General features: G+C 40.2%; 1 protein-coding gene across 1 annotated transcript in view; it reads left to right on the top strand.

Annotated features, from left to right (window-relative positions):
- Positions 1–23,135, top strand: part of rai14 (retinoic acid induced 14) — a gene marked incomplete at its 5' end in the record, with an annotated part of 32,068 nt that extends 8,933 nt beyond the window's left edge. Inside the window, 19 exons of the mRNA XM_079235444.1 lie at positions 7,474–7,604; positions 8,984–9,072; positions 9,299–9,363; positions 10,055–10,112; positions 10,721–10,791; positions 14,625–14,731; positions 14,944–15,128; positions 15,901–15,926; positions 16,274–16,360; positions 17,108–17,197; positions 17,965–18,102; positions 18,576–18,677; positions 19,643–20,344; positions 20,667–21,139; positions 21,439–21,607; positions 21,701–21,868; positions 22,103–22,273; positions 22,397–22,462; positions 23,000–23,135. Coding sequence (XP_079091570.1) covers positions 7,474–7,604; positions 8,984–9,072; positions 9,299–9,363; positions 10,055–10,112; positions 10,721–10,791; positions 14,625–14,731; positions 14,944–15,128; positions 15,901–15,926; positions 16,274–16,360; positions 17,108–17,197; positions 17,965–18,102; positions 18,576–18,677; positions 19,643–20,344; positions 20,667–21,139; positions 21,439–21,607; positions 21,701–21,868; positions 22,103–22,273; positions 22,397–22,462; positions 23,000–23,086 — 2,985 coding nt within the window. The 3' untranslated portion in view covers positions 23,087–23,135. The remainder of the gene's footprint in view (positions 1–7,473; positions 7,605–8,983; positions 9,073–9,298; positions 9,364–10,054; positions 10,113–10,720; positions 10,792–14,624; positions 14,732–14,943; positions 15,129–15,900; positions 15,927–16,273; positions 16,361–17,107; positions 17,198–17,964; positions 18,103–18,575; positions 18,678–19,642; positions 20,345–20,666; positions 21,140–21,438; positions 21,608–21,700; positions 21,869–22,102; positions 22,274–22,396; positions 22,463–22,999) is intronic.
- Between the last annotated feature and the right edge of the window lie 303 nt (positions 23,136–23,438).

The raw sequence follows: 23,438 nt of genomic DNA, 5'->3' as shown, positions 1-23,438 counted from the left end.
AAACTATTGTGTGTGTGTGTGCGTGCGCGCTACAGAGGACAGTAAGCGGTTTCAGCTGCGGCCCGAGAGAAAGGATGTATTGTTTGAGGACATTTGAGCATCTGCTTTGTTGCAGATAAGGGGTTTGAAGTTAACAGCCACTGCTGATCAAAGGGCAGAGATATTGTATATGTGTCAATCTTTCCTTCACTGTTTCTTTTCCTTTTTGTTCTGTACATGGTTCACTCTCCTCTACATCCTGTTTGCACTGCCCTCTTCTGTCTCCCAAACAAAGAATATTCTTGTAACATGTACATATGTTATTTCCCGAGTTGAGTCTGTATGTCGCTTGTTCATCTTACCTCCCAGCTAACTACTTTTCTCTCTGCATTTATTTAGCTTTATCTATCAAATATGTAATCCCACGGAAAATGTAATTCTCGTTTACACAAGAGACAAATCTTGTTTAGTGTGTGTGAATTGGAACAGGGGATGGTGTTATGTGGTCATGTTGAATCTCCTCTGTGAGAACCCATGTATTTCTATCCTGATAATCATGAGCTGCTTTGTTTGTTTTTCCGTTTCCTTTCCGTATTTCCTCTCTATGCATTTTAGGAAATCAGTCTCTGTGTATTTTCTTCAGAAATAATACTTAGTATCTTCTCTCTTTATGTCCACGTTTTATTTTTTTCTTGCCCAACCAAGCCCAGTTGGTTCGTCTGTGGTCTGCCCCACACTTCAGTCCAGAGTAAGACTTCCTCACAATTACTGCTCAGATCACCATGAAAATTGTCACGGTTATGTTTCATCTCCTGCTGCCACCGTCGGATCAAATTACCCTTAAACAACATCACACATGTTTCTACTCTTTATATTTCCTGGGAAATGCAGTTCATTGGCAAATAATAATAAAAGGCTTCCTTTTTCCCCCTTTGCTTATCAGGTTTAAATGAGTAAATAAGCAACTGCATTGAAATAACATGTATTCTCCACGTAGTGAAGGCAAAAGGGACGACCCAGAAAATCAAAGATGAACAAACACCTTTTTATCTGAAGATCAATAAACATTTCGCCTGTTTTGGAAGGAAATACTAAAGGTTTTCTAAAGTAAACATTTTTCAGTTAAACTCCACCTGCTCCCAGCGGCTGAACTGTACAAACATACAGAATGTGATGGAGGAATCACTGCTTTCCGATCTGAGTTTGTTTTTCCTTCAGAGAACCGAGGAAGTTCAGAGAAGCAGAAAAAAACACTCCGAGCATGTTTATGCAGAAACCATTGGGTGAACAAACGGTCACACACTCTCGAGGGGCATCTGTTTTCTTTGCAACTAATTCTAAAACTCAAGTAATGACTGGATGTTTGAAGGTGTGACTCCATCATTTGTTTTCAAGGCTTCTCAAATGGGTAAAGAATTAACACATGAGAGGAGAGGAGGGGACGCAGGGACAATGACTCATTAGAATATGACTGCAAACAACAGGCAGAATATAAACACACTGAACATAATTTATACCACGCCAATGTCTCCGTTTCTTTTTGCCTCTCAGCACGTCTCCACCGATTCATCAATTGCTTTCTCTTTACCTCACCTCTTCAGCTTTCTTGCTCCTTGTTCTCTTCTCCTTGCTCTTGCAGCCAACATCACGCCTGGACAAACAGGAAACACTTAGTGTTATCAGCTGACTGTTTGTGTGTTTTAATGACTGTCAGGCTAAAGACCGAGAGACAACACACACACACACACACACTACCGTCCGCACCCTGATCCCACTGTAAACACACTTATCACAGCACAAGAAACGGAACGAGAGGGAGAACCTTGAAGAGAGGCGGACAGACAGAGCCGGGGGGCAGTCAGGGAAACGACTGAAAGCAAGGGAGGAAGTGAGATCCTTTTCACTTCCTGGTGGGACACAGAACAACGGTGGTCTTACTGGTTTATAATCACAGGATTAGTAACCCATGACTTATTGCTAGTGCAAACCAATGTGGGTTAAACCCATGCTGTCCAGTGCAAGCCAATGTAGGCTAAGCCAACAATAGTCAATACAAGCTGATGATGTCCAAACAAAGTCATTTAGAGTTAATATGTTGTACACTGGTTTTGACGTTTTTGAATGTGTGGTGTACAGTATTGACATACTCTTTGCTCTGTGTCCAGATTTAACATCAGGGGACTGTAACTAACCATGAAAAGTGGCTGTAATCAATATATTTATAATAACAGTGTGTCATATATGTGAAGGGCGTCGCTCCTTGATGAATTTACAGAGAATTATCATCTGCATCTGACCCGTTTTCTGCTTTTCAGCTCATCATTTAGCTGTTCAGCTGAAAAATAAAGCCCACAGTACACTATACCTGCTCAGTAGCAAACAGCAGGCAGACACAGTTACAGTGGCCGGTAAACATGGTGGAGCATTCAGCAGCTAAAGAGACAGCTATGTCCCTCAGGGGTTGGTAGAGACCAAAAACCGAGTTGAAAGAGGGAACATTGACTCATTTAGTGATCACAAACACAACTCCAAATGAATGCTAGTGTTGCAAACAATCCCAAACCCTCAGATATTCAATTAGCAATCAAATAAGACACACAAAAAAGGCAGCATAGTCTCAAGACTGAGAAACTGGAACTAGGTAGTGTTTGTCTTAATAATAGATTGTAAAATTGTTGCAGCAAAATTAAGGGCATGAAGATACTTTTTTTAATTATTATTCTATTGGGCCAGTGCAAGTGTATGGTACACATTTGTCAAGCATTCCTGCATTATGCCATTTTTTTCGGTGAAGAAAACTCTTAGATACACTTTGTTCAATCACTTTTTTTTAGGAGCTGAGTCCCGTGCTGATTTTGCACCATCTCTGCCAGCACATGATTATTTCATCAGCCTCCCTGCGATGACACTATTTGTGTGTGGGACCGAACTGGAGCATTCCGCTCCACTTAAACCTGTCCATGACGATGTCCTGTAGTCTAATGCTATCAATGTCACGCTGCTCGGTCGTGGCAGCCCTTCATTTTTTGTCAAATCACAGAAGCCATTAGGCAGGATCATGTGATACAGTACATCAGCGTTTCCCCTGTAATTTGTTCTATTAGTGCTGGTTGGTGGTCAAAGACCATTCCAGTTTTTCTCCTACATGCAGTTCTTGATAATGAAACCACGATAGGAGCATTCACTGCAAATATCAGACAGTTTTTGGATAGTTATGTTTCTTTTACAGTCTTTTTAATTTTTTTACAGTGATTAAGAATCAAAATAAGACCGGTCCACAAACCAATTTACAGCTGAATGCAGAATGAATATTTGTAGAGCTGCAGTGAACCGATGAGTCGAACACAGAAAATTAGTTTGCGTGTGACCAGCGAGACGCTTCAGTGTACAAAGAGGAAGTGCTGCTCAATATGAAACCACTGAAATGATTCATGAATGCAGGAGAGAGTGCACTTCTGAGACACAGATGTGTGAAACATTTAAAGTAAACAATGTTGTGCAAATTGTTGTGAAACTGGTTTCTCTGTCATATAAACCCCTTTTGGTAATAATAAATGGCATTGGTAATAACAGCAGTAACGGTACATATTTCTGGTTAACAGTGTTGACTCCACTCTGTAGACATAGTGGAGGTTCAGTTGAGGTAACGACCTCGGGTAAAAGCTTTTAGAGTTGCATACTTTCAGAGAAATTGCGTTTTGCCAGAGGTAAATGCTGTTGTGGGGAGCTCTAAAAAAAACTTACTGTGCTGTATTTTGTGTCATACGGTGAAGACTGTTTCTGTACGAGGTTATCCATGAAGCTTTTCAATAGCTGAGCAACCTTTGCCTGTAAGGTAGTCGGTAGAAGATATGGGGTAGAGGGCTGTAGTTTCTTGATTCAAAGCAACTAACAACCAACCACAGCATGAACAAATCTTTACTGAAGCAAATATGACAGAGAACTGGCTGTTGAGTGTTACTGGCAGTGTTGTTAATGATAGCAGAAAGCCCTGAACCCGGAGAATATGCAGTACTGATCCCTGGACTTAAGTTTAAAAAAACGCTGCATTAGCTTCTACCTTCTTTCTGGTTTTCTGTCTCAGCGAATCAAACTCTAACTTACTAATTGCCAGGTTGCTCCTCTCACGGCTCTTCAGGTTTGCGTGGTTAACCATCAATCAGGGTAACTCTGCTCTGTCCCCTCTGGGTTTTCTGTAAATTAGGGGGTTGGTGCATCTTAAGGATAAACACTGGTAGTAATTTCATGGCATGGTGCATTTGAAAGCCTGTATCTTCGCTCTTTGAGACATTTTCCAGGCATACCTCTGTATTTAAAATGAATAAACTTCCACTTAGGCATTGCACAATATATTCTGACTTTTCAAAATCATTATTAATGTGTGACACACCACTCTAAAATAATTTCATACTCTGATTTAAATATTTGCTATTTGAGCAGAAAACGTTGTGATCATAAATACTATGGAGGGGGGAGTGTTTGGAAAACTTCCCAGAGATCAGCATTTTCAGTTATTTGTACAAACTACACAATACAGCCTGGAATAGGCAAGGCTGCAATACATACAAATGTATAATTCCATTTTTAGGAACGGGTACAGAGACTGGTTAGATCAGACAGGAGGTCAAGGCTAAATAGTGGAGGGAGTGTTTTTGTTTTGCTGCTGTTTCCGGATCATAAAGGCACTCAATTACAGCACCAAGTTCCACCCTTCCTGACGTCCACAAAGCATGATAAGAAGAGAACTACTTCGTAACTTGTTGAACAATATTAACAAACAAATCTCCAAGTTCCGTTTGCATTTTTTTTTTTTAAGATTTTGTTGAAACTCGGATAACAGAAAAAGGGTACATACTTTTGTCTTTACATTTTCTTCAGTTATGTCTCAGTTGTATATTTTCATCTTTCTCCATCTTGAAGGTAGACCTATTTTTAGTATTTGCTTGCTTCAGTGCCCTGCATGCTGCTTGAATAACACATGACTGGCTATATGAAAAATCATGAGACTTTTCAAACTCACATTCTGGAGGAAAATCCAGCTCCCCTCCGTGAAAACGAGGAATCCTGAGCACGACACAATATCGGATGTGTTCTTTTATAGCTTAAGTGATCTCCTGCTGTGTCATGTTCAACTTCACATCAATCATAGCTACGGAAAGACACACATTTTGGGAATGATTTGGTCCGCACCACAAGGTTTCCGCGGAAAGCCAACCAGGTCTTATTCAGCTCATCGAAAGATCAATTAACTTAGGAGATGAAAGTCTAAACATTTGCTTCACTCATTAAAACTATAGAATTTAGTTTTTGAACTAGCTCGTCTATGATTCTTCCCTTGAAGGTTAGTTTTTGTTTTTGTCATGAACCCTGTTAATGCATGACCACATTAGTGTTTTGTTTTCAGCTCTGTCTGTACGCACATTTTTTTTTTTAAATATTTTTTTAGAATAATAAAAGTATAGCGTCTGAGTCATTAATGCACTGCGACTGAAAGGTGCCCCGTGGAGTGTTCTTGTGAACAAACAAAAGTAATTATTTCATCTAGTGTTTCTCACCCACACTTGTGTGTATCCTCAAACCGTAACAAACATGTTAAATGTATACTTTTCTTCCATAAAACATTTGCAAAGCCCCACTTTTGTTGTATGTATGTATATGTGTGCGGTATGGGTTTGCTAACCTCTTCTTAGTTGCCTTTGTCGGCGCATTGCTATGCTGAGACATTACTGCCAGCCATCAACTGTCAATCAGTTGAATACCAGCTACATGAATGTGCATCACCTTGCCTGCTGCACATGTACATGTGTCCTTGTGCGCGATATACACACACACACAATTGAGACTGACTCGGGAACACATTGCTCCATAGCGCTGCTTGTGGTCAAAAACTCCACAGGGTACTTTCTAACAAACATAAGCAAATGGACAAAACATGAGCAAATTCAGGAATGCTGTAAGTCAAACGTTTCCGAGAAACACACTCGTAAAAAGTGAAGGGCTACTGCTGGATGTATTTCCAGTAACTTCAATAATACAGGAATTATGCAATCGGACTGTTGAAACTCACACATTAACTCAAATCTCCCGGTGTGTTGCTGAAATTCTTACCACTGTACACGTGTTATAAAACAAGGTTTTTCTCGATCCTGCATTTATTTTGTAGTAACTCTGAACTGGTATTGGATATCTTTGAACATGCTTGAAGTACGTGGTGAAGTATGTTCATCACAGACATGGAGAGGCACCTGGTAGATTCATATATTTTTTTCACATGTGTCTGTCAGTGCACCGAGTGTTTTCATATCCAATCTGTTATTTCCAGTCTGTTGGAGAACTTTCTCGTCTTACACCTCCTCCTATAGTATCGCCTCCTGCTTTAGTGCTTTGAAGCTTTGGATCGCAATAATTTTCCAGAGCTCCTTGCCAAATAAGCAAGAATATTTCTCTGCACAGACATTTTTTATTAAATTTTGTTACAAAAAACACCCCCAACAATTTTGTATTTTTAATTTCCTCACTGGTCCACATTAATGACTGGGGCTGAGGCTGCAGGGCTCAGGGGTCATCCTAGCTGTTTCAGTGACTGAGGGGATTTTTTATAGCCCAGCAATTTTCCACCAGCTTTGCAAAATGTATTGCAGTGATTGCATTTGGGTGTTTGCCACAGAGGCTATTTACACCATGTATTGCTATGCCGGCGTATTGCTCTCTGAAAATAGAGTACAGTTTGCCACCCCAAGTAATTCTGGAGTCAGAGAGTTCAGCGCCCTTATCAGGTGTAGGTCAGTAGGCTATCGGGTCAAATCTAATACTGTGCTGCATCCTAATATGCACAGATGGTTGCAGGGAGAGCGGACTAATGAACGTGTGCTGCCAGAATGTTCACAGATTTTTGCACAGCTTTTGTTCTGCCCCCTTACCCTGTTATCAAGTTAAGGAAACTAATTAATTTACAACATTTTTAACAACAATTTCTATGAACACATTTTCAGCTATTGCTACTTTCCTAATTTGATATTTCTGATTGTTGATTTATAATTTGCACATCCATCGTCCTTTTTACATGGTTATTGGTTTTTTTTGGAGGGGGTTGTGCCAGAGCCCGTCAGTGATACAAATGTGGGGCTATTTGGTTTGTGTATGTGTGTCAGTGAACGTGCCTACACTGGATGTTATGTGTTTGTGTATGTTCTCGCATATGGAGACATATGTTATCTTTTGTGTGGGCTATCGCAGAGCCAAAAAAAAACATTCTCTCCCTCTGAGAAACATTACTCTCATTAAGGACATCTCGGGCATTTTGGATGCCGAGTAAAATGTGTTAATGTCTGACGATGCATCATTGTTGGGAAGGTATACATTAATAATATTAGATATAAAATGAATGTCTATTGCATTCTTTCTTATAATTAAAGCCATGGATACATGCATAACAGTCATGTCTTGATGATCATGATGCTTTATGTCTCCCTTTTTACAAATGATCCCTTTTAGGTCAATGAGTGGAACAAAAACGACGAGCGCCTGCTTGCTGCGGTGGAGCATGGCGAGGCGGAGAAGGTGGCATCACTTCTTGCCAAGAAAGGTGCCAGCGCTGTAAAACTGGATGGCGAGGGCAAATCAGCGTAAGCATTCTCACTATTATCTACAAAAGTTTAAAAGAAAATGTAGTGCAGATGTAGCAATCAAGGAAATTTAACTTTTTTTGCACAGAGACAATAGTCTGCAGTGCCTTTTGTAGGACGCTAGGGAATGCGGCCTCAATCAAAAAAGAAAAGCACTTTTTATTCACATCTGCTTCACTGACAAGGCTGCAAACAAAAAATCTGTGTGGAATTAAATGTCCAGTCTCTCCAGTTTGCAGCCTGGTTTTGTAATATCTAACAACACGTAAACAACTGTGCAGGTTTTCAGGCGCAATCTGGGACTTGGCTCAATGCTTTAATAACACATATGTGATAAGACATTGTGTGATTGTGGTAAAGTAAAAATGGGCATACGCATTTAAGGCAAACATTATCCAGTCTTGGGGATTTCTGTGTTTTCCTTTTAAGTTTTAGAGTTGCATATGCCGGCAGCAAATGCTCAAAATCTTGAGTTTATGTAACTACTCTACTGCTCTACAGCACAATGTTAAAAATGAATGGCCAATCTAAAAATACAGCTGTTGTTCATAGTGCCTGAAAGGTTGACATTTTAAACCATTCATTCAGCCTCCCGGACATTCAGGGTTTTGAGAGCTAGTTCATTTCTGCAGAGGCTGTGACGCTCGTTGCCTCACCAGTTAAGATTGTTGATAACACAGTGGCTCAGTGTTAATATTTGACCTCCTTTCTTTTCCTGAAACACAACACCCGCTGACCTCAATGTGTTGAGCGGCTCACGCAGAGCCAGGAACACCAAAACACGGGAACAAATGCAAGGAGAAACGAATGTGCAGATTCTCACATGCTGTAACAAACACACAGGTTTTTTGCTCCATCAATAGTTTACTGTGTGTGTGTGTGTGTGTGTGTGTGTGTGTGTGTGTGTGTGTGTGTCTGATACATCCTCACAGCTTTTGTAAATCACGATAAATGTGGTAATTTGGGATCTCAAGGCTCCAATCTTTTCAGCATGCATAAAGTCTACAGTAGCTCTATAGCTGTGTGAGTGTGTAAGAATGTGTGAGTGTGTACCAAGTAGATGCAAACCCCAAGGGAATGCTGGGCATGTGTAGTGTTTTTTTCATTCTGCTCGCTGAGCTGGAAAGAGGTTTAATTGATTGCCTACTGCACACAAAAGCACAAACGGACAATGAGGTGTAAGAATGAACAGTTGTGGTTTTACAGTCTGCTGTATGAGCATGTAGATGCCACAATTTTGCAAGGAAGCCATTTTCAAGTTGGAGTTCCCACGTCATTAGATTTTTAAGCTCTGAAAGCTATCAAATGTGTGAAAGGGTTGTTCTACAAACATCTCTGCTGTTGTGATTTTAAGTTCTTATCTCTGGGTTTGTCTCCAGTCTTCATGTGGCGGCTGCACGAGGACAGACTGACTGCCTATCTGTCATCCTGGCCCATGGAGCTGACCTGTCAATCACTGATGCTGCAGGTATGTACTGTAGTTGTATACATTATTGATGGAACATATGGGGGCTTGACAAATGTACTCATTTGTTTAATAAATCCTGTAAATGTAAAAGTACAATGTTGTGTCCACATACTTTTAGCACAACTTTTCAGATGCTTTCTTGAGATTGTTTTCTTTTTAATTTTGGTCACAAAGGTCTTTGGCCAAATAAAGTTCTTAACTATGGCCATTCTTGGTTTCTGTTAAGGTTTCAATCCGTTACACCTGGCTGCCAAAAACAATCACACCGAGTGCTGCAAAAAGCTAATTCAGGTAAGCTAAAGGAGGCTTAACATTGCAATGTCACATTGAATGCCCTGGAAATAATAACAATTTTCTGCCTATCAAGCCATGCTATTTCACACACTGTAGTCCCACAGTGATAATATACTGTGTTTTTTATTTAATATAATGGCTGTACAGTATTTTAGGTTCAGGGAAAATTAATTTCAAGATTTGTTGAACAAGAAATATGGAACTAAGAATGTTTTATTGCAGAGTATCTTGTCAGACTGCAAGACTTCTTCCTGGACACATTACCTTGTGTAGCCAATAAGGAATGTGTGAAAGCAGGAGCATGAACCATAGGAAACCTACACTCTGAATAGTCTCACTATTCGGTTGTGGTGTTTTAAATCAGACAGTTTCACAGCAATCTCAGCAAGAGGAGACGAACACACACACACACACACACACACACACACACACACACACACACACACACACACACACACACACACACACACACACACACACACACACACACACACACACACACATAATTACCTTCATGTTGAGAAAGTCATTCAGGGAAATGTAAGAATTCACCAAATCCTTAGATGGACACAGTAAACAAATGTATTGCATGTCACAGACGGCTGACACAAAAATGTGTAGTTAAGCGCATTTAATAATGTGCAACATTGAGTACACGTCTAATGATTTGTCTCTGTTTCCCCTCCAGAGTAAATGTCCTATCGATGCTGTCGACGGCTCAGGAAAGGCTGCTCTGCATCACGCTGGTAAGTGTCTCGGTGCCCCGAGGGTTAATCAAACAGAAGTGCTTTTATCGAAGATTAGTCTGCTTGGACAAGGACGTGGGAAAATATCTTGTGAGATTAACTTAAAGCTCTGATTTAATTCGGATGAAATTTGCTACCATATATGGATTTAAGTGATTAAATGTGTCAAAAGTTCCCATAATACTCTTGCAGGTTTTTATTCAAACCAAACACTGTGTTAGGGATGGGAAGAGTCTCACACTTGTCATCTTTTTTTCATGAAGCTGCCACTTTCACGAATATCGTGTGTGCAACAGTACAACTACCATCAAATATGATGTTTGGTCTTTTTGAAATGAGAGAGGGGAGCAGATGAGATGCATTTCTCTCTAAACTAAATCCTAGCGCTAACTTATCTAGACCACACTGCTATCTCTGAACTCCTTGTGTTCTTTTTGTATGATCAACTTTTGTATTGAATTGTTGTACACGAGGTACCCTAGACGGTATTTAACACAAACTATATACTTATCACCCTTGCCTTGCAAAAATAAATAAATAAATAACATTAAACAATATATAAAAATGCTTCTCCTTGACTGCCTTTCTGCCTTTTTTGTAATCCTCAGCTGCCAGTGGGAACATCCAGACCGTCCAACTGCTGTGTGAACTGAAAAGTCCCATAAACCTGAAAGATGCTGTATGTACTTAAATTATTATTACCACTTTACTTCTTTCTCAGACTTTATTTTCCTGGCAGGGTAGTGAGGCGGCTCAGGATAACGACCACAGAAATGCTCCATTCAGTGTCATTCATATACTTTTCTACTGTGTTATTTCCAGAGAGGAATTCGCTCTCGAAAGGTTGATCCGGTCTATTAGTCCTGTGTTTGCAATATTATTAATAAATAATTACATGTATTTTCTGTCCAATATCTTATCTCCCTCAGTATAGTTTGGTCTGCGTCCTTTTATGCACTTATTAATGTGTGTTAAGAGAGCAGACGTAAAACAACAATCATGTTTTGAATTGGCTTCAGTTGTCGCTCACAGCTGTACATCTATAATATAAAGGATCCTCATTAACTGACATTTCCTCTTGTTTGTCCTTCTCCGTATAATGATTGATGTATGTACATTGTATGTGCATGTATAGATGTGTGGATGTGTGTGAGCTGGGGGTCAGTGCACTTTGGTAACTCTCAAGCCACAGACATGTGGTCTCCATTGCAGTGACGCTCCATGTTTGTGGTTTTTACCCGTGTGTGTGTGTGTGTGTGTGTGTGTGTGTGTGTGTGTGTGTGTGTGTGTGTGTGTGTGTGTGTGTGATATAAAAAGAGAGAAAAGAAATGGAGAGGAGAATGTGTTGTCCATTTATTTCTCTTTTTTATTATCATGCCACAGCTGGCCTGAGGAGATAAACGCACACAGAGTGGTCTCTTCGCCGACTAAAGGATGTTATGTTTATTTCTCATTAAAATCTCCATGTATTTCCTCCTCATGCTTGTAAAACCTTAGACAAGTTGTGGCTTTTGAACATTGTTTATGCTCTCACTTTGTACACCTGGCTGTAAAGGGTTTAAAGTACAATGTTTATGAAATCCTGTTCATAATTAGAGCAACAAGACTTTTTAGGTTTTCTGTGACATTTAAATATTTCTTCCTAATCAATCCGAAACTTGTTGAGCAAAATGCTGCATTGTCTGTCCCATTAGGAAACCTGCATGTTCAAATGAAGCATTTCACTCCAAGTGTGTCATCAAAGCGTATATATTCATGTGTTCTTACGCAGACAACAAACCATGTTTTGTAGCTGAAAGTTTTCCGATGACAGGAAGAGAAAATGTGATCATTTATTTCTCTAGCCATAAACATCTGCAAATATGTGTGAGATGTGAGCAGCTCTGTTTGCTGTTAGCGGACATGGAGACTGATAAACCACAAAGTGGTCTGGAACATATTGCTGAGCAGAAAATGCTAGCTAGCTTCAGGCATACGTCATGGCTGTAACACATGCCTTTACCTGATCTATATTTGACTCAAATGAACACAGCGAGATATCGAAAGAAACGGAGGAACTTCTGCCAGGTCTCGCAAATGTTGGACAAAGAATGTTTATAGGAAATCAAGTAGATGTAAACTTAAATTCTGTTCAGAGACAGTGCTATGTAGTGTAAATGCTTCCTTATGTTTTCAGTTGGAAAGAAATATATTTCTCTCTTACTTAAAAGAAAGTCGTCCGTGACACAATTCACAGCCGTGACCTGGTAATGGTTTGGCATCGATGTGTTTGGTTTGAGTGGGTCAAAGAGTCTTGGAAGACTACAAAAGGAACACGAGTTATGTAGCTGAAGACATACGGAGTATAGTCCGAACAATACTTGATGTTTGAGGCTGATACTGATGTTGATATTTGGGAGTTTACAAAATTCCATAAAGATATGTCTACCAATCGCAATTTCTGTTAAATGTATCTGCAGTAAGCTAATATTGGCCAATTTATTACCCATGACAATATCCTTCTTGCTCTACGAAAGCGTGTTGAATAAATTTGACCGAATTTAATATGAAATGAATATGTGATGAGGATATAAAACCATCTAAAATGTGATAAGGTATATCATGTGACTTCATAGTACACAGGGAAAGCAGTGCACTAATCAACATGTTGGCGGTTATGTGAGCTCAGCAGTTCATGTCATTAAGCTCTGTGCTGTAGTCAGATTGTAGTCAGATTGTCATAGCTTTAAGACTTCTACGTGACAACATGACGAGGTTGCATGTGAACATCCACATACTAGGAAGTAGTTTGGTGAGTGATTCATTACTTTCCCCGGTACTGAAATACAAGTTTATGGTCTTCGGATGGAGCTTTTAGCAATGATTCCCAACCTAGCAGTGAGAAACGTGTGCTGACTTGCGAGACAGGATAGGGAAGAAAAAAATTTATGCCACACAAAATTAGCATCATTATACATTTCTTCCCCAATCTTTTGTTTTTTTTATACGCGTCCTTATCGCTTCAAGCCTCTGTAATTATTGAAATTAATCCGATTTACTTTTAGTTTCAACAGTTCACGGCTCACGGACATGAGCAACATGAGGAGCAGTCACAAATAGACATTGCTTCTCGTTACAGGGTCGCATGCTAGAAAGGTTGAGTTTACAGTAGCCTACTCATTCAGCAGCACATACAGGGATAGAGCTAGCACAACGGGCACTTTCATTTCCACTCGCATGTCATTTTTCACAAGTCAGCGTTTGTATGAGAAGAAAAAAAGACTGAAGTAGTCTGTCACATGTTGTACTAATGAAATATTAATTCACAAGGCTGTGAAAAACACCGACATGTGCTTGTGTATGTGCAGTATCTGTTTTCCAAATCAAGTAGCATTCACCACAGAGAGTACATTTTATTCTAAAGGTGTGTATTAAGCTCACAGGGGTTTGTGGGCCTTTTCTTTGATTGACAGGCCTCTCAAATGATCACACTACGTCTGCTTCACCAAGTTTTTACCTTGTTGCCCATATTTGGTATTCTGGCTTTAAAGTGACAAGATGGCAACACGTTGTCAACATAACTTTAGTGCAGACAAACATTTATACACCTGTGTTCTCACTTTCGTCCACACAGACACTGAATCTATTACCCTGCGGTGAAAAACGTATTTCTGTGTTTTAGATTCCCAAAAAGAAACTGTTCAGTAGAAACACAGACCGAGCAGAGCAGACACAGGGCTGTTAAAGTCTTCACCAGAGCTCAGAGGAACCCACAGCATAGTTTTGTTCTCTGTGGTGTGTCGAAGCAGCAGCCTTGTATTATAAAACACAAAGCTATGCTGACACGCTTTTCTGTTTCGTGACAGTCTTTTGCTCTTTTCTAGTTGGACATGATTTTGTTTTTTTCCCCCCTTTTTGTTTAATATAAATGAACTGTGGGAATGTCTATTTATACAGTTAAATATTGAGTTCTAAATTCATCTTCGTGAAGATGATGTGGCAGCAGCTCCTTCCAGGCTTTACACCGCCCTCCACAAGCCCAGCCTATCACATGTTTTGGTTAGATTTAGGTCATAGATGGTTAAGGTTAGGTTAAATGCTATGCTTGGGGTTAGAAACTGTCAATCCTGGTGAAAAATATGGGATTACATTGCATAACATACTGCCTCAGTTTCCCAACCAAGGCTAATAAACTCCACTGTAAAGAGTCAGCCCCTTATTTTAGAACTGCAAATTCATAATTTTTGGGGATTTTCCCAAAAATCTAAGACTCTCCAGAAAGTGGAACAACTTTGACTTTCGGTTTATCTGCTGGGAAATTCATTTGAGAGACATCCACTCCTTTTTCACATGGATCTGAGATTTCTCTCACCCCACAAACACTTGCCATACTTCATGTCAAGGCCCATGTCCTGCTGTCACAAGAGAGAAGTTATGTAGGTGTGTATTTGTGTGTGTTATGCTGGTTTGTGGTCCCTCCATTGGGAAGATTTCAGTCGTATCTAATGTGTATAATATCTGTTTGTTCCAAAGGACGGGCTCACCCCTTTGCTGTTGTCAGCCAAGCATGCTCATGCTGAGGTATGCAGCACTCTGCTGGACTGTGGTGCTGAAATCAACACTTCTGACAACAGTGGCAGGTACAAGCAAAGTCAAGACCCACTAAAAACTCTGAAATGCCGGTCCAGATACTCGTGCGTGGTGGTGCATTTGAGCTAATTGCAGCTGCTCTGCACTGAGCACTCAGCTTGATATTGAGAGCGGTGTGAAATCAGCACTTTAAAGCCCCGTTTTGGATGATGGCTATAGATGTTGCATTGGTAATCAATATGTGTTCTATTCTGTGTTGCAGGACAGCCTTGATGCTGGCTAGCGAGTCAAACGCCGGTTCCGTTGTTGAAGTCTTGGTTCAGCGAGGAGTAGATCTGTCAGCTGTAGATTCACAAGGCCATGATGTCGTACACTACACCAAGCTGCTGGAAAACTCTGAGGTCAAAACTGCCCTCAATGCCGCCCTAAACAGGCAACAGGCCTCTGGTAAGAGTCACACACTCGCTGTGTGAGCGTTGAGGCAGCAGAAGCAAATATGTATGTGTATGTAACTTGCTACGGTGCTAAATTTGACCCTCAGAGCACATATATTGCCACCACACAGCTCTCAGCATGTTGACAGAGAGCCTGTGGCTCACAGCTAACGGGGCAAACTACGGCGACAGTGCTGACATAACATTGTTTACCTGAAGGGGAACCGGAGGTTGGGCGCAACACTTCCAGGACAATGCTCACGTGCGCTTACATGCACTAAAAGACACATACAGTCGGCCCGGCTACCTAAGCAAAGCACAGGGAAGCTTGGATTACAACACACAGAGGGAGAGGGACGTCTCTGGCTGGGTAGACATTACTCCACCACAGCTTTACATAGAAAATAGCATTGTGATGCTATATTAATGCTCTGAATATTGTACAGAGAACCTTTAAGATGTTGCATTGACTTAGCATTATTTCCCTGAAACTTACTGGAGCTCACTTTTTAATGGTTGATCTTGTGAAGACCAGCTGTTTTCCCCCAATACACACACATGCACAAAATGCACCACCTCTGGGTGGCATAGCTTTGTGCTCTGCTTTCAAAGTCAACACTGCCACCTAGAGGGGATCTCTTTTATATGCTTGGTGTAAACTTCTCTCTATGAAAGCAATGTCACATGTCGTAGAAAATGTAAAGTATCTAGAGAGAAAGATATAATTATCACATCTACTTGATTCTGCAATATTTTTTATGTTCCTCATGTCTTTTTTTTTATAGATACAAAGTCTCCAAGAAGTCCTCAGGTAACAAAATAAAAAATAAACCTTTCTTTACCGGCCCTCACTAACAGGCAATTACAATTACTAAAACATCTGAATTTAAAACAACCATCAATTAATCATAGAGTCTAAATTAGGTTTGAGTAATATAATGTGATTCATAGTGAAAAAGAACTGAAGTACAAATGTAGTTTAGTATCATCTTTTCTTATGTGTCAATAAAAAATTCAGCTTCTAGAACATTTCTTTTTATTTTGTGAAAACAAAACTGAGGTTTTACTGTAGCTCTCCTCTTACTAACCAGCACTGAATCCCTCCTTTCTCTCTTTTTCCTTTGCCTTTCTTCTCTTGTCTCTCTGCTGGCTCCTCAGCATGATCAAGTAGCTAAACTAAGTGATGAACGGATCACAACCCCAAAAAAACGAAAAGCACCTCCACCTCCTAATAGCCCACTGCAGGTAAACGCATGCCTCTCTTTGTATCTGCTTGTATCAGTATGCCACTCTCTATATTAATGCATGTCTGCAGTATATTCATACAAAAAGTACTCGGGTCTGTATGTGTTTGGTCTGTAGACCCGTCACAATAATTACTTCACTGGCTTATCGTACTATATTGCCGGCCGTGTTTGCATGGATGAATTTTTATAAAAGAATGTCACCGACATTTTAACCAACATTTTTTTATTTAATTACGATATTTAAAATATTGTACTTTCATTATTATGTTATTATATGCATATTATATTAATAGCATACATATGTCTTTTCCTCAACCATTATTTCTGGGACAATGTATCATCCAACAAAATGTGTTATCGACAGGTCTACTCATATATCTTATTATCTGTTATGTTACTGTTCTCTCTGTCAGGCAGTCTCTCATCAGTTGATGGATTACCAAAGGATAACGTTTTCATATCCTGTAGTTATTAGTATGTTCATTCAATTTATATACTAATCTGCCTTTTTGTTTTCGAGAGTTTAGGATTTAAAACTGTTCTTCATTCAAGTCTAGGGTACCTACTGGTTTTAACGGGATACTTACATGTTGAATTTTATTCCTGGGGTTTCTGTTACAACAGATCACAAACACATTGCACTCATTTGTTTTTTAAAGCTGCTCAAGAGCACATTTTGACATTTGAATCCAGCAAAATCGTAACGTTTTATGAGAAAAACTAATCAACTTCACCCAATCTTCAGAGCTCTGGACCCTCTTCTCCTTCAGTCCTTATCTCTGCTGGGACCCCTGGATCCAACAAAAGTGACACTCCAAAAAGATTCAACTTCAAGGTAAAATAAAGCATATAAAAAAAGTCAACATAGACTAATATAATAACCCCAATCAGAAGCATGGCAGACTTTATTCCATAAGTTTAATCAACAACATGGTTTATTTAGTGCATGAGTCTTATTTAATAAAATAATAATTTAATAATATATTTTTGAGATAATTATAAAAATATTCTATAAGCCCCAAACTTGCAGCAAATTCCATTGACCCTGTATCGGTTGTAGTATAATAAGAATAAGGAGACTCGCAGAATCCATAGAAAAACATCTTTAGTTTATCTAGTAACTGTATATGCAATACAATTTATATGAAAAGGTTTAAATAATAATAATAAAAAAGGATTGAATACATTATAAGGTATGATACATTTATAAGTTGGTTAAATCTCAATATAGTTCGACAAGAGAATCTGACAAAATAATAGGTAACCACTCTAAAACCCTAAAAATATATAAATATTAGGTAAATAAAAATGTGTATTTTTCAATAAAGGTTTGCGCAATCAGGTGTCAATGTTGATTTTAAAACATGCAAAGATGTTTTCAGGAATGATAAATATGCAACATTCCTCAAACTCCAGAGGGAGACATTTTGTTGATACTTATCTTGTGATTTATATCACAGTCGAGTCTCATATGCCATTAGCTAAATTCTTGGCTTTTCCCTCCTCCTCCTTCTCTCACCTTTACTCTCTTTCCTTGACCATCTTTTTCTCTTCTCTCCTCCCACTCTTCCCTGCTACTCCTCCTCTTTCCTCATTTCAAAGGAGGATGAGGTTAAAGGAACGACACTGAGAGAGGAGGTTGAAAAGCTCCATGAGGAGAGAAGCATGTTGCTGGATACAATCGAGGACCTGAAGCAGTCGGTGGAGCAGACGGTGACGGGCCCCGAACTGGAAACTAAGGTGACTATATTACAGACGGCAGATTTGAACAGTCTAGAAGTAAATTATGTCAGACTTTTAGTTTGAAAAGCAGAGCACATGCACTGCATATCATTATTGTTGAATAGACATATTGTCGATGAATCTTCTACCCAATCCAACTAAAAGGTATTTTGATTGAGAGAACTTTGGGCTAGATGTATAGATATTTGACATGGTGGCTATGTTGATACATTCTTAGCTTTTTTTTCTACTAAAAGTATTTCTGGTTGTTAAATCTTGAATCAACATTGCTTTTGTGAGTGTAACACTATACTCTGACAACGACAGCTGTATACTGCTGAACCTTTTCACCTTGGGCATTCTTGAAGGAGGTCTAACCTAAGCTTCAGACGTGTCAAAACTCGTTTTTGTTTTCCAGTCGGTAGCTAGTGGTCCTTAACGTTGCTTTTCTGTGTCTGTGTGCCTCTGCATGTGAACGTATGTGTTGACAGGTCGAGCACAGTTTTACAGCATCTGCAGCTCTGGTTTCTGCTCTGCAAGCCAAGATTACTGCTCTAACTTTGGAGAATCAGCAACTTGCAAGTAAACATAAGGTATGTAACTCATCCAGTCACGCTCATGAGTTAACCTTACACCAATGAATAGACATACTCAAGGCAGCACACTGTATATAATAACCTAAAGTATAGCAAGCCATTCACACAATACTTTTAAAAGTTCTGTTTTTATTTGGATATAACAAGGCAATGTCAAATAATGTAGTTAATCTGCCTCACTTAAAACAAGACTCACATTTAAAGACTTGGTCATCTCTCGTGTCCACAAGAAGAGATCTTCTTCTCATGTAAGTGATGGGGGAGAAAATTATAACACAAGTTTAAAAGATAAACTAAAGTTGAAGATGCTTCAGTAGTACCAAATTGATGGGATATCATTATTATTACCATTATTATTTTCTTGATTAATCGCCTATAAAATGTCAGAAAAGTAAAAATTTCCCACAACCCAAAGTAATTCCGATTGCTTGTTTTATTCAACAGTCAGTACAAAATCTAAAGATATTCTGTTTACTATCATATATGACAAAATGAAAACAGTTGCAGACTAATGTTCTGTCAATCAATGAATTAATAAAAAAATCCTAAAACAAAAAGATGAATAGAATCAAACACTTGGGTGTACAGTAAGAAATTGAATATCCTCAATTAGAATGTGTCTGTCTCACAAAACTACTCATGATGCCCCTTGTGTTTTTTACTCTTCGAGTCTCAAATTCACCCCAACCCATAATATCAGAAATGATATCAATCCAATCATCACTTGAAGCAATATTCAGATGTCCTTCCTTTTCTCATTAGTGATTATTTGATCAGTTGAACATTTCTTTGCAACTATTTTGATTATCGAGTAATCATTCAAATTGTAAATTTGAGCAAAAATGCCAAACTATATGTGAGAATTTACTGCTTTGGTTCCTCCATGTAATGACAGGCACAACACTTTAACTCATACTGTGCTTTATTGTGAGATTTACATTTTTCAATCCCTCACCTCACAGAAACATCCCTCCCTCCAAGTAAGCGAAGACCTGAAGGACAACAGTCGTCCTAACAGCATGGCTTCCAACTCCTCCTTCCACTCCACCCAGGATGAGTTTGATTCACTGCCACTAGTGGAAAGGGAAGACGGTTCAGGCGGTGTTTCAGTCGGACGAGAGAAAGAAGAGCGTGAAGGAGGGAGCCAAGAGGAGATCATGCTGTTGAGACAGGCGCTGGAGAACGTTCAAGGAAAACTGCTAGAAACCAGGAAGGAAAACCACTCTCTCCATGCCCAGCTGAAACCTGAGCGAGAAAGAGAAGAGGATGAGAGCCTGAGGGAGAAAGGAAGAGAGGAAGAGCTGATGGAGAGTCTCGCAGAGCTTCAGGCAAAGCTGACAGACGCTCAAGAGAGATACCACCATGCTGTGGAGGAGGTGGAGGATTTGAGGGTGCAGATGGAAAGGGGAGGAAGTGAGCTCATGGAGAAACAGGAGGTCCAGAGGAATACATCATCCACACTTGAACATGAGGTGAAACAGCTGAGGGCCCTGCTCGTCCAATCGGGATCTGAGCAGGAGAACGCAGCTCAACGCGTCAGACAGCTGGAGGAGGCCCTGAGGAGGGTGGAGGAGGAAAGATGGAGCGTCAAGGAGAAAGAACAGAGAACTGCACAGATTGAGGAGCTGAACAAGGAGGCACAAGAGGAGATTAGGATGCTCCAGGTGAATATGGGCCTCTTTTTCTCTCTGAACTTCTGTATGACTGAAAGGGGAACTCCAACGATTTTACACATCAAAGTCTGTTTACGGATTTTTGGGGAATGCTACTAAAAAAAGTCCAACCTGTCCGTTGTGAGTGCAACACTAAATTGGTGGAGTACTCTTTGAATGTATAGAAAAGGCACAGATGATATGGTTTCAACATTGATTTCTCTATTCATTATCTTCCAATTATTCTTTTTTGTATTCTACTTGCTGTACATCACTTACTTTTTTTAAATCAATAACATTTTTCCTCTTCAATTTGTCCTGTCTTGTGGTTTAGGAGGCTCTGAGGGGCACAGTGCCAGTTGAAGCAGCAGCCAAAGACTTTGAAGAAATGAAGGCTGAGCTAAATGAGGTAATTGCTGGGCTGCAGCGCCGCTTGCTGGAACTCTCACACTCCTTCAGTGAAACCAAAAGTCAACTAAGTGCGGCACAGAAACAGCTGGCCGAGAGCAGTGGAGCCTCTTCTCCCTCCTCAGAACAACAACAGCAGGTCCAGGTGTTGAACAGCAAGGTGGAGGAGCTGCAGACGTTGCTGGCTGAGACGGAGAAGAAGCACTCAGCTGCTCAAGAAGAGATTTCTCTGCTGAAGCAGGAAGCAGACGCCCAGGCAGAGAACTCTGTGACCCTCGCCGACCACACGCAGGTGATGTCATCCCTGGGAAATGCCATCAAAGAGTTGGAAAGCGAGTCGGAGACATTGAAAGAGCAGCTACACCAGAAAATCTTGCAGGTGGAGGCTCTTCAGAGCAGGTGAGGAACATGTGGTTGATAACTCTTTTTCTGCTTATGCTTGAGATGACAGCTTGATGTGGCGGTGGGGCTTATGAAATAGTATATGAATAAATGTACTTTAACAATGTACAATTATGGGGTAACTCTTAAGTATTTGCATTTTATGCAACATTTCAGAGGAAAATATTGTACTTTTTACTCCATAACTAGTTTGCAATCCAGTGTGTGGGGGCTAAAAGGCAATTTTATTTGACGGTTGTTTCTCCTACTGTAGTGATCAAGGTCACCATGACTTGCTTGTTTCTATTTCACAAAAGGCTGACGGCAGAGAAAGATGTTAGCCCAGATGATTCTGTCTCCCGCGCTGAGCACGAGACTACTCAAGCGCAGCTGGAGGGCGAGGTGAACCACCTGACGCAGCTCCTCCAGGGGGCCCTCAGAAAGCAGGACGAGATGGCTCTGGAGGCTGCCAATGCATGGCAGAAGGTGAGAAGAGACTTCAAACATTGATGGATTATCATTTTTCCATACCCTGTATTTCTTAAAGCATACCTGTCCACACTCGTATCCATCCATCAGGCACGGGATAATTGTGCAGACCGGGAGACTCTGCAGGAGCTGCTGATGTCGAGGGAGAAGGAGAACCTGACGCTGACCACCAGGCTGGCTGAGGCCCAGGATGCCGTGTGTCAGCTCAAACAGCTGGTGGAGAACCACATGGCTTCAGAGAGAGAGAAAAACAAGAGGGTAAGTGCTAATCTGTTTGTCACTGCAGAGGTTACCATCACTATTGCAGTACTTCACATCCAGCATTGTACTTTAGAAACAATATTTTAGAAATTGGTCATGGTGTATTTTTAGGTATGAGTCAACCTAAACTTGGCACAGTCTTATCAGGACCTTGTTGTTTTCCTGCGACCACAAAGATTCTACAAAGTTCATTGTTTCATGAAATGCATGTTTTATGTTTTCCCCCATCAGATAGATGACCTGTCACGGGAAGTGGGGAAGCTGAAGGATGCCTTAAACAGCCTATCACAGCTCTCCTACAGCTCTGGTTCTCCCGCCAAGAGACAGCAGCAAAACCAGCAGCTAAGCCAGCAGCTGGAGACGACGCAGCAACAGATCAAACAACTGCAGTACCAGCTAGCTGTAAGATTTGGTCAACATATTGTTGAGAGAACACACAATAGTTACCATTTTGAAAGCGGGTACTGTAGTTTGAATTATTAAATGTGAAGGTGGAAATGTATTTACCTGATGTTTTCTTTGTAGGAGTCAAAGAAGCAGCACCTTGAGATAGTGTCAGTCTACAGGATGCACCTCCTCTACGCTGTCCAGGTATATCCATTTATTCTTTTTTATCGAAAGCCTGCAAAGGAAGTTTTCAATTAAAATGTTAAAGGAATGGTTCACCTTTTTCTTACAAACTTGTACGAAAAACATAATTTCCATCCTCTTGTACCACATTACAGCCAGTAGGGAACAACCAAACGGTTAATGTCGGCATGAAAAAATATGTTATTTCTCCCTTACCAGTTGGACATAGTTTTGGTTTAATTAGCCACGGTTTTGAAAACGAATGTCTGCAGACATCGAATTGGGATGAGGCAGAGACGGAGAAATTGGTTTTAAAAGATTTTACAGCATACTGTATATGTGATAGAAAGTAGTTCCACTGAAACCTGTTCATAGTAAGATCCACTATTGTGTTGGGGTGACAGCAGACCTCACAAAGTATGGACAAATCAACACAAAAGTGTTTCAACGCAAGTTTTAAATATGGATATGGGTGCCCTTTAAATCCCTTAGTAATTTGGGTTTTACTTTTGGTGTTTTTTGTTGTTAGTTAACTGAACTCGTGCTGTGTGCTTTCAGGGTCAGATGGACGAAGACGTCCAGAAAGCCTTGAAGCAGATCCTGATGATGTGCAAGATGCCAAGCCAAGCAAAGAAGGCCTGCTAAGACATACTGGGCCTGGTTCCCCCGAAAGCACGTTGTGGACGAAAGTGAAGTGAACCACTTCCCGTCCGAATGCACACTTTGCTTGTGATGATTGCAAGTCAGGCCAACATATGGTGCTTCTGGATAAACCTTGAGTATTTGTTGCTGAGGAATAGGTTTACAACCATGTTCATTGCCTTTGCTAATGAAATTTTGACCGACTAATATCATCAATCTTATGATGGAAAGTGCTTTTGGGAAACCGCAGACCGGCATAAAGATACTGCACATCAGCCAATTGACCATTCAAATGAATGAGAGAACCAAGTGGTCGAGCCAAACATTTAATCTCAGTAAGTGCATGTTAACACTA

The sequence above is a fragment of the Taurulus bubalis genome (assembly GCF_910589615.1).
Source record: "Taurulus bubalis genome assembly, chromosome: 19".
NCBI lineage: Eukaryota > Metazoa > Chordata > Actinopteri > Perciformes > Cottidae > Taurulus > Taurulus bubalis.
The sequence above is the reverse complement of the archived record's forward strand: the minus strand, read 5'-3'. Positions and strand labels throughout refer to the sequence as shown.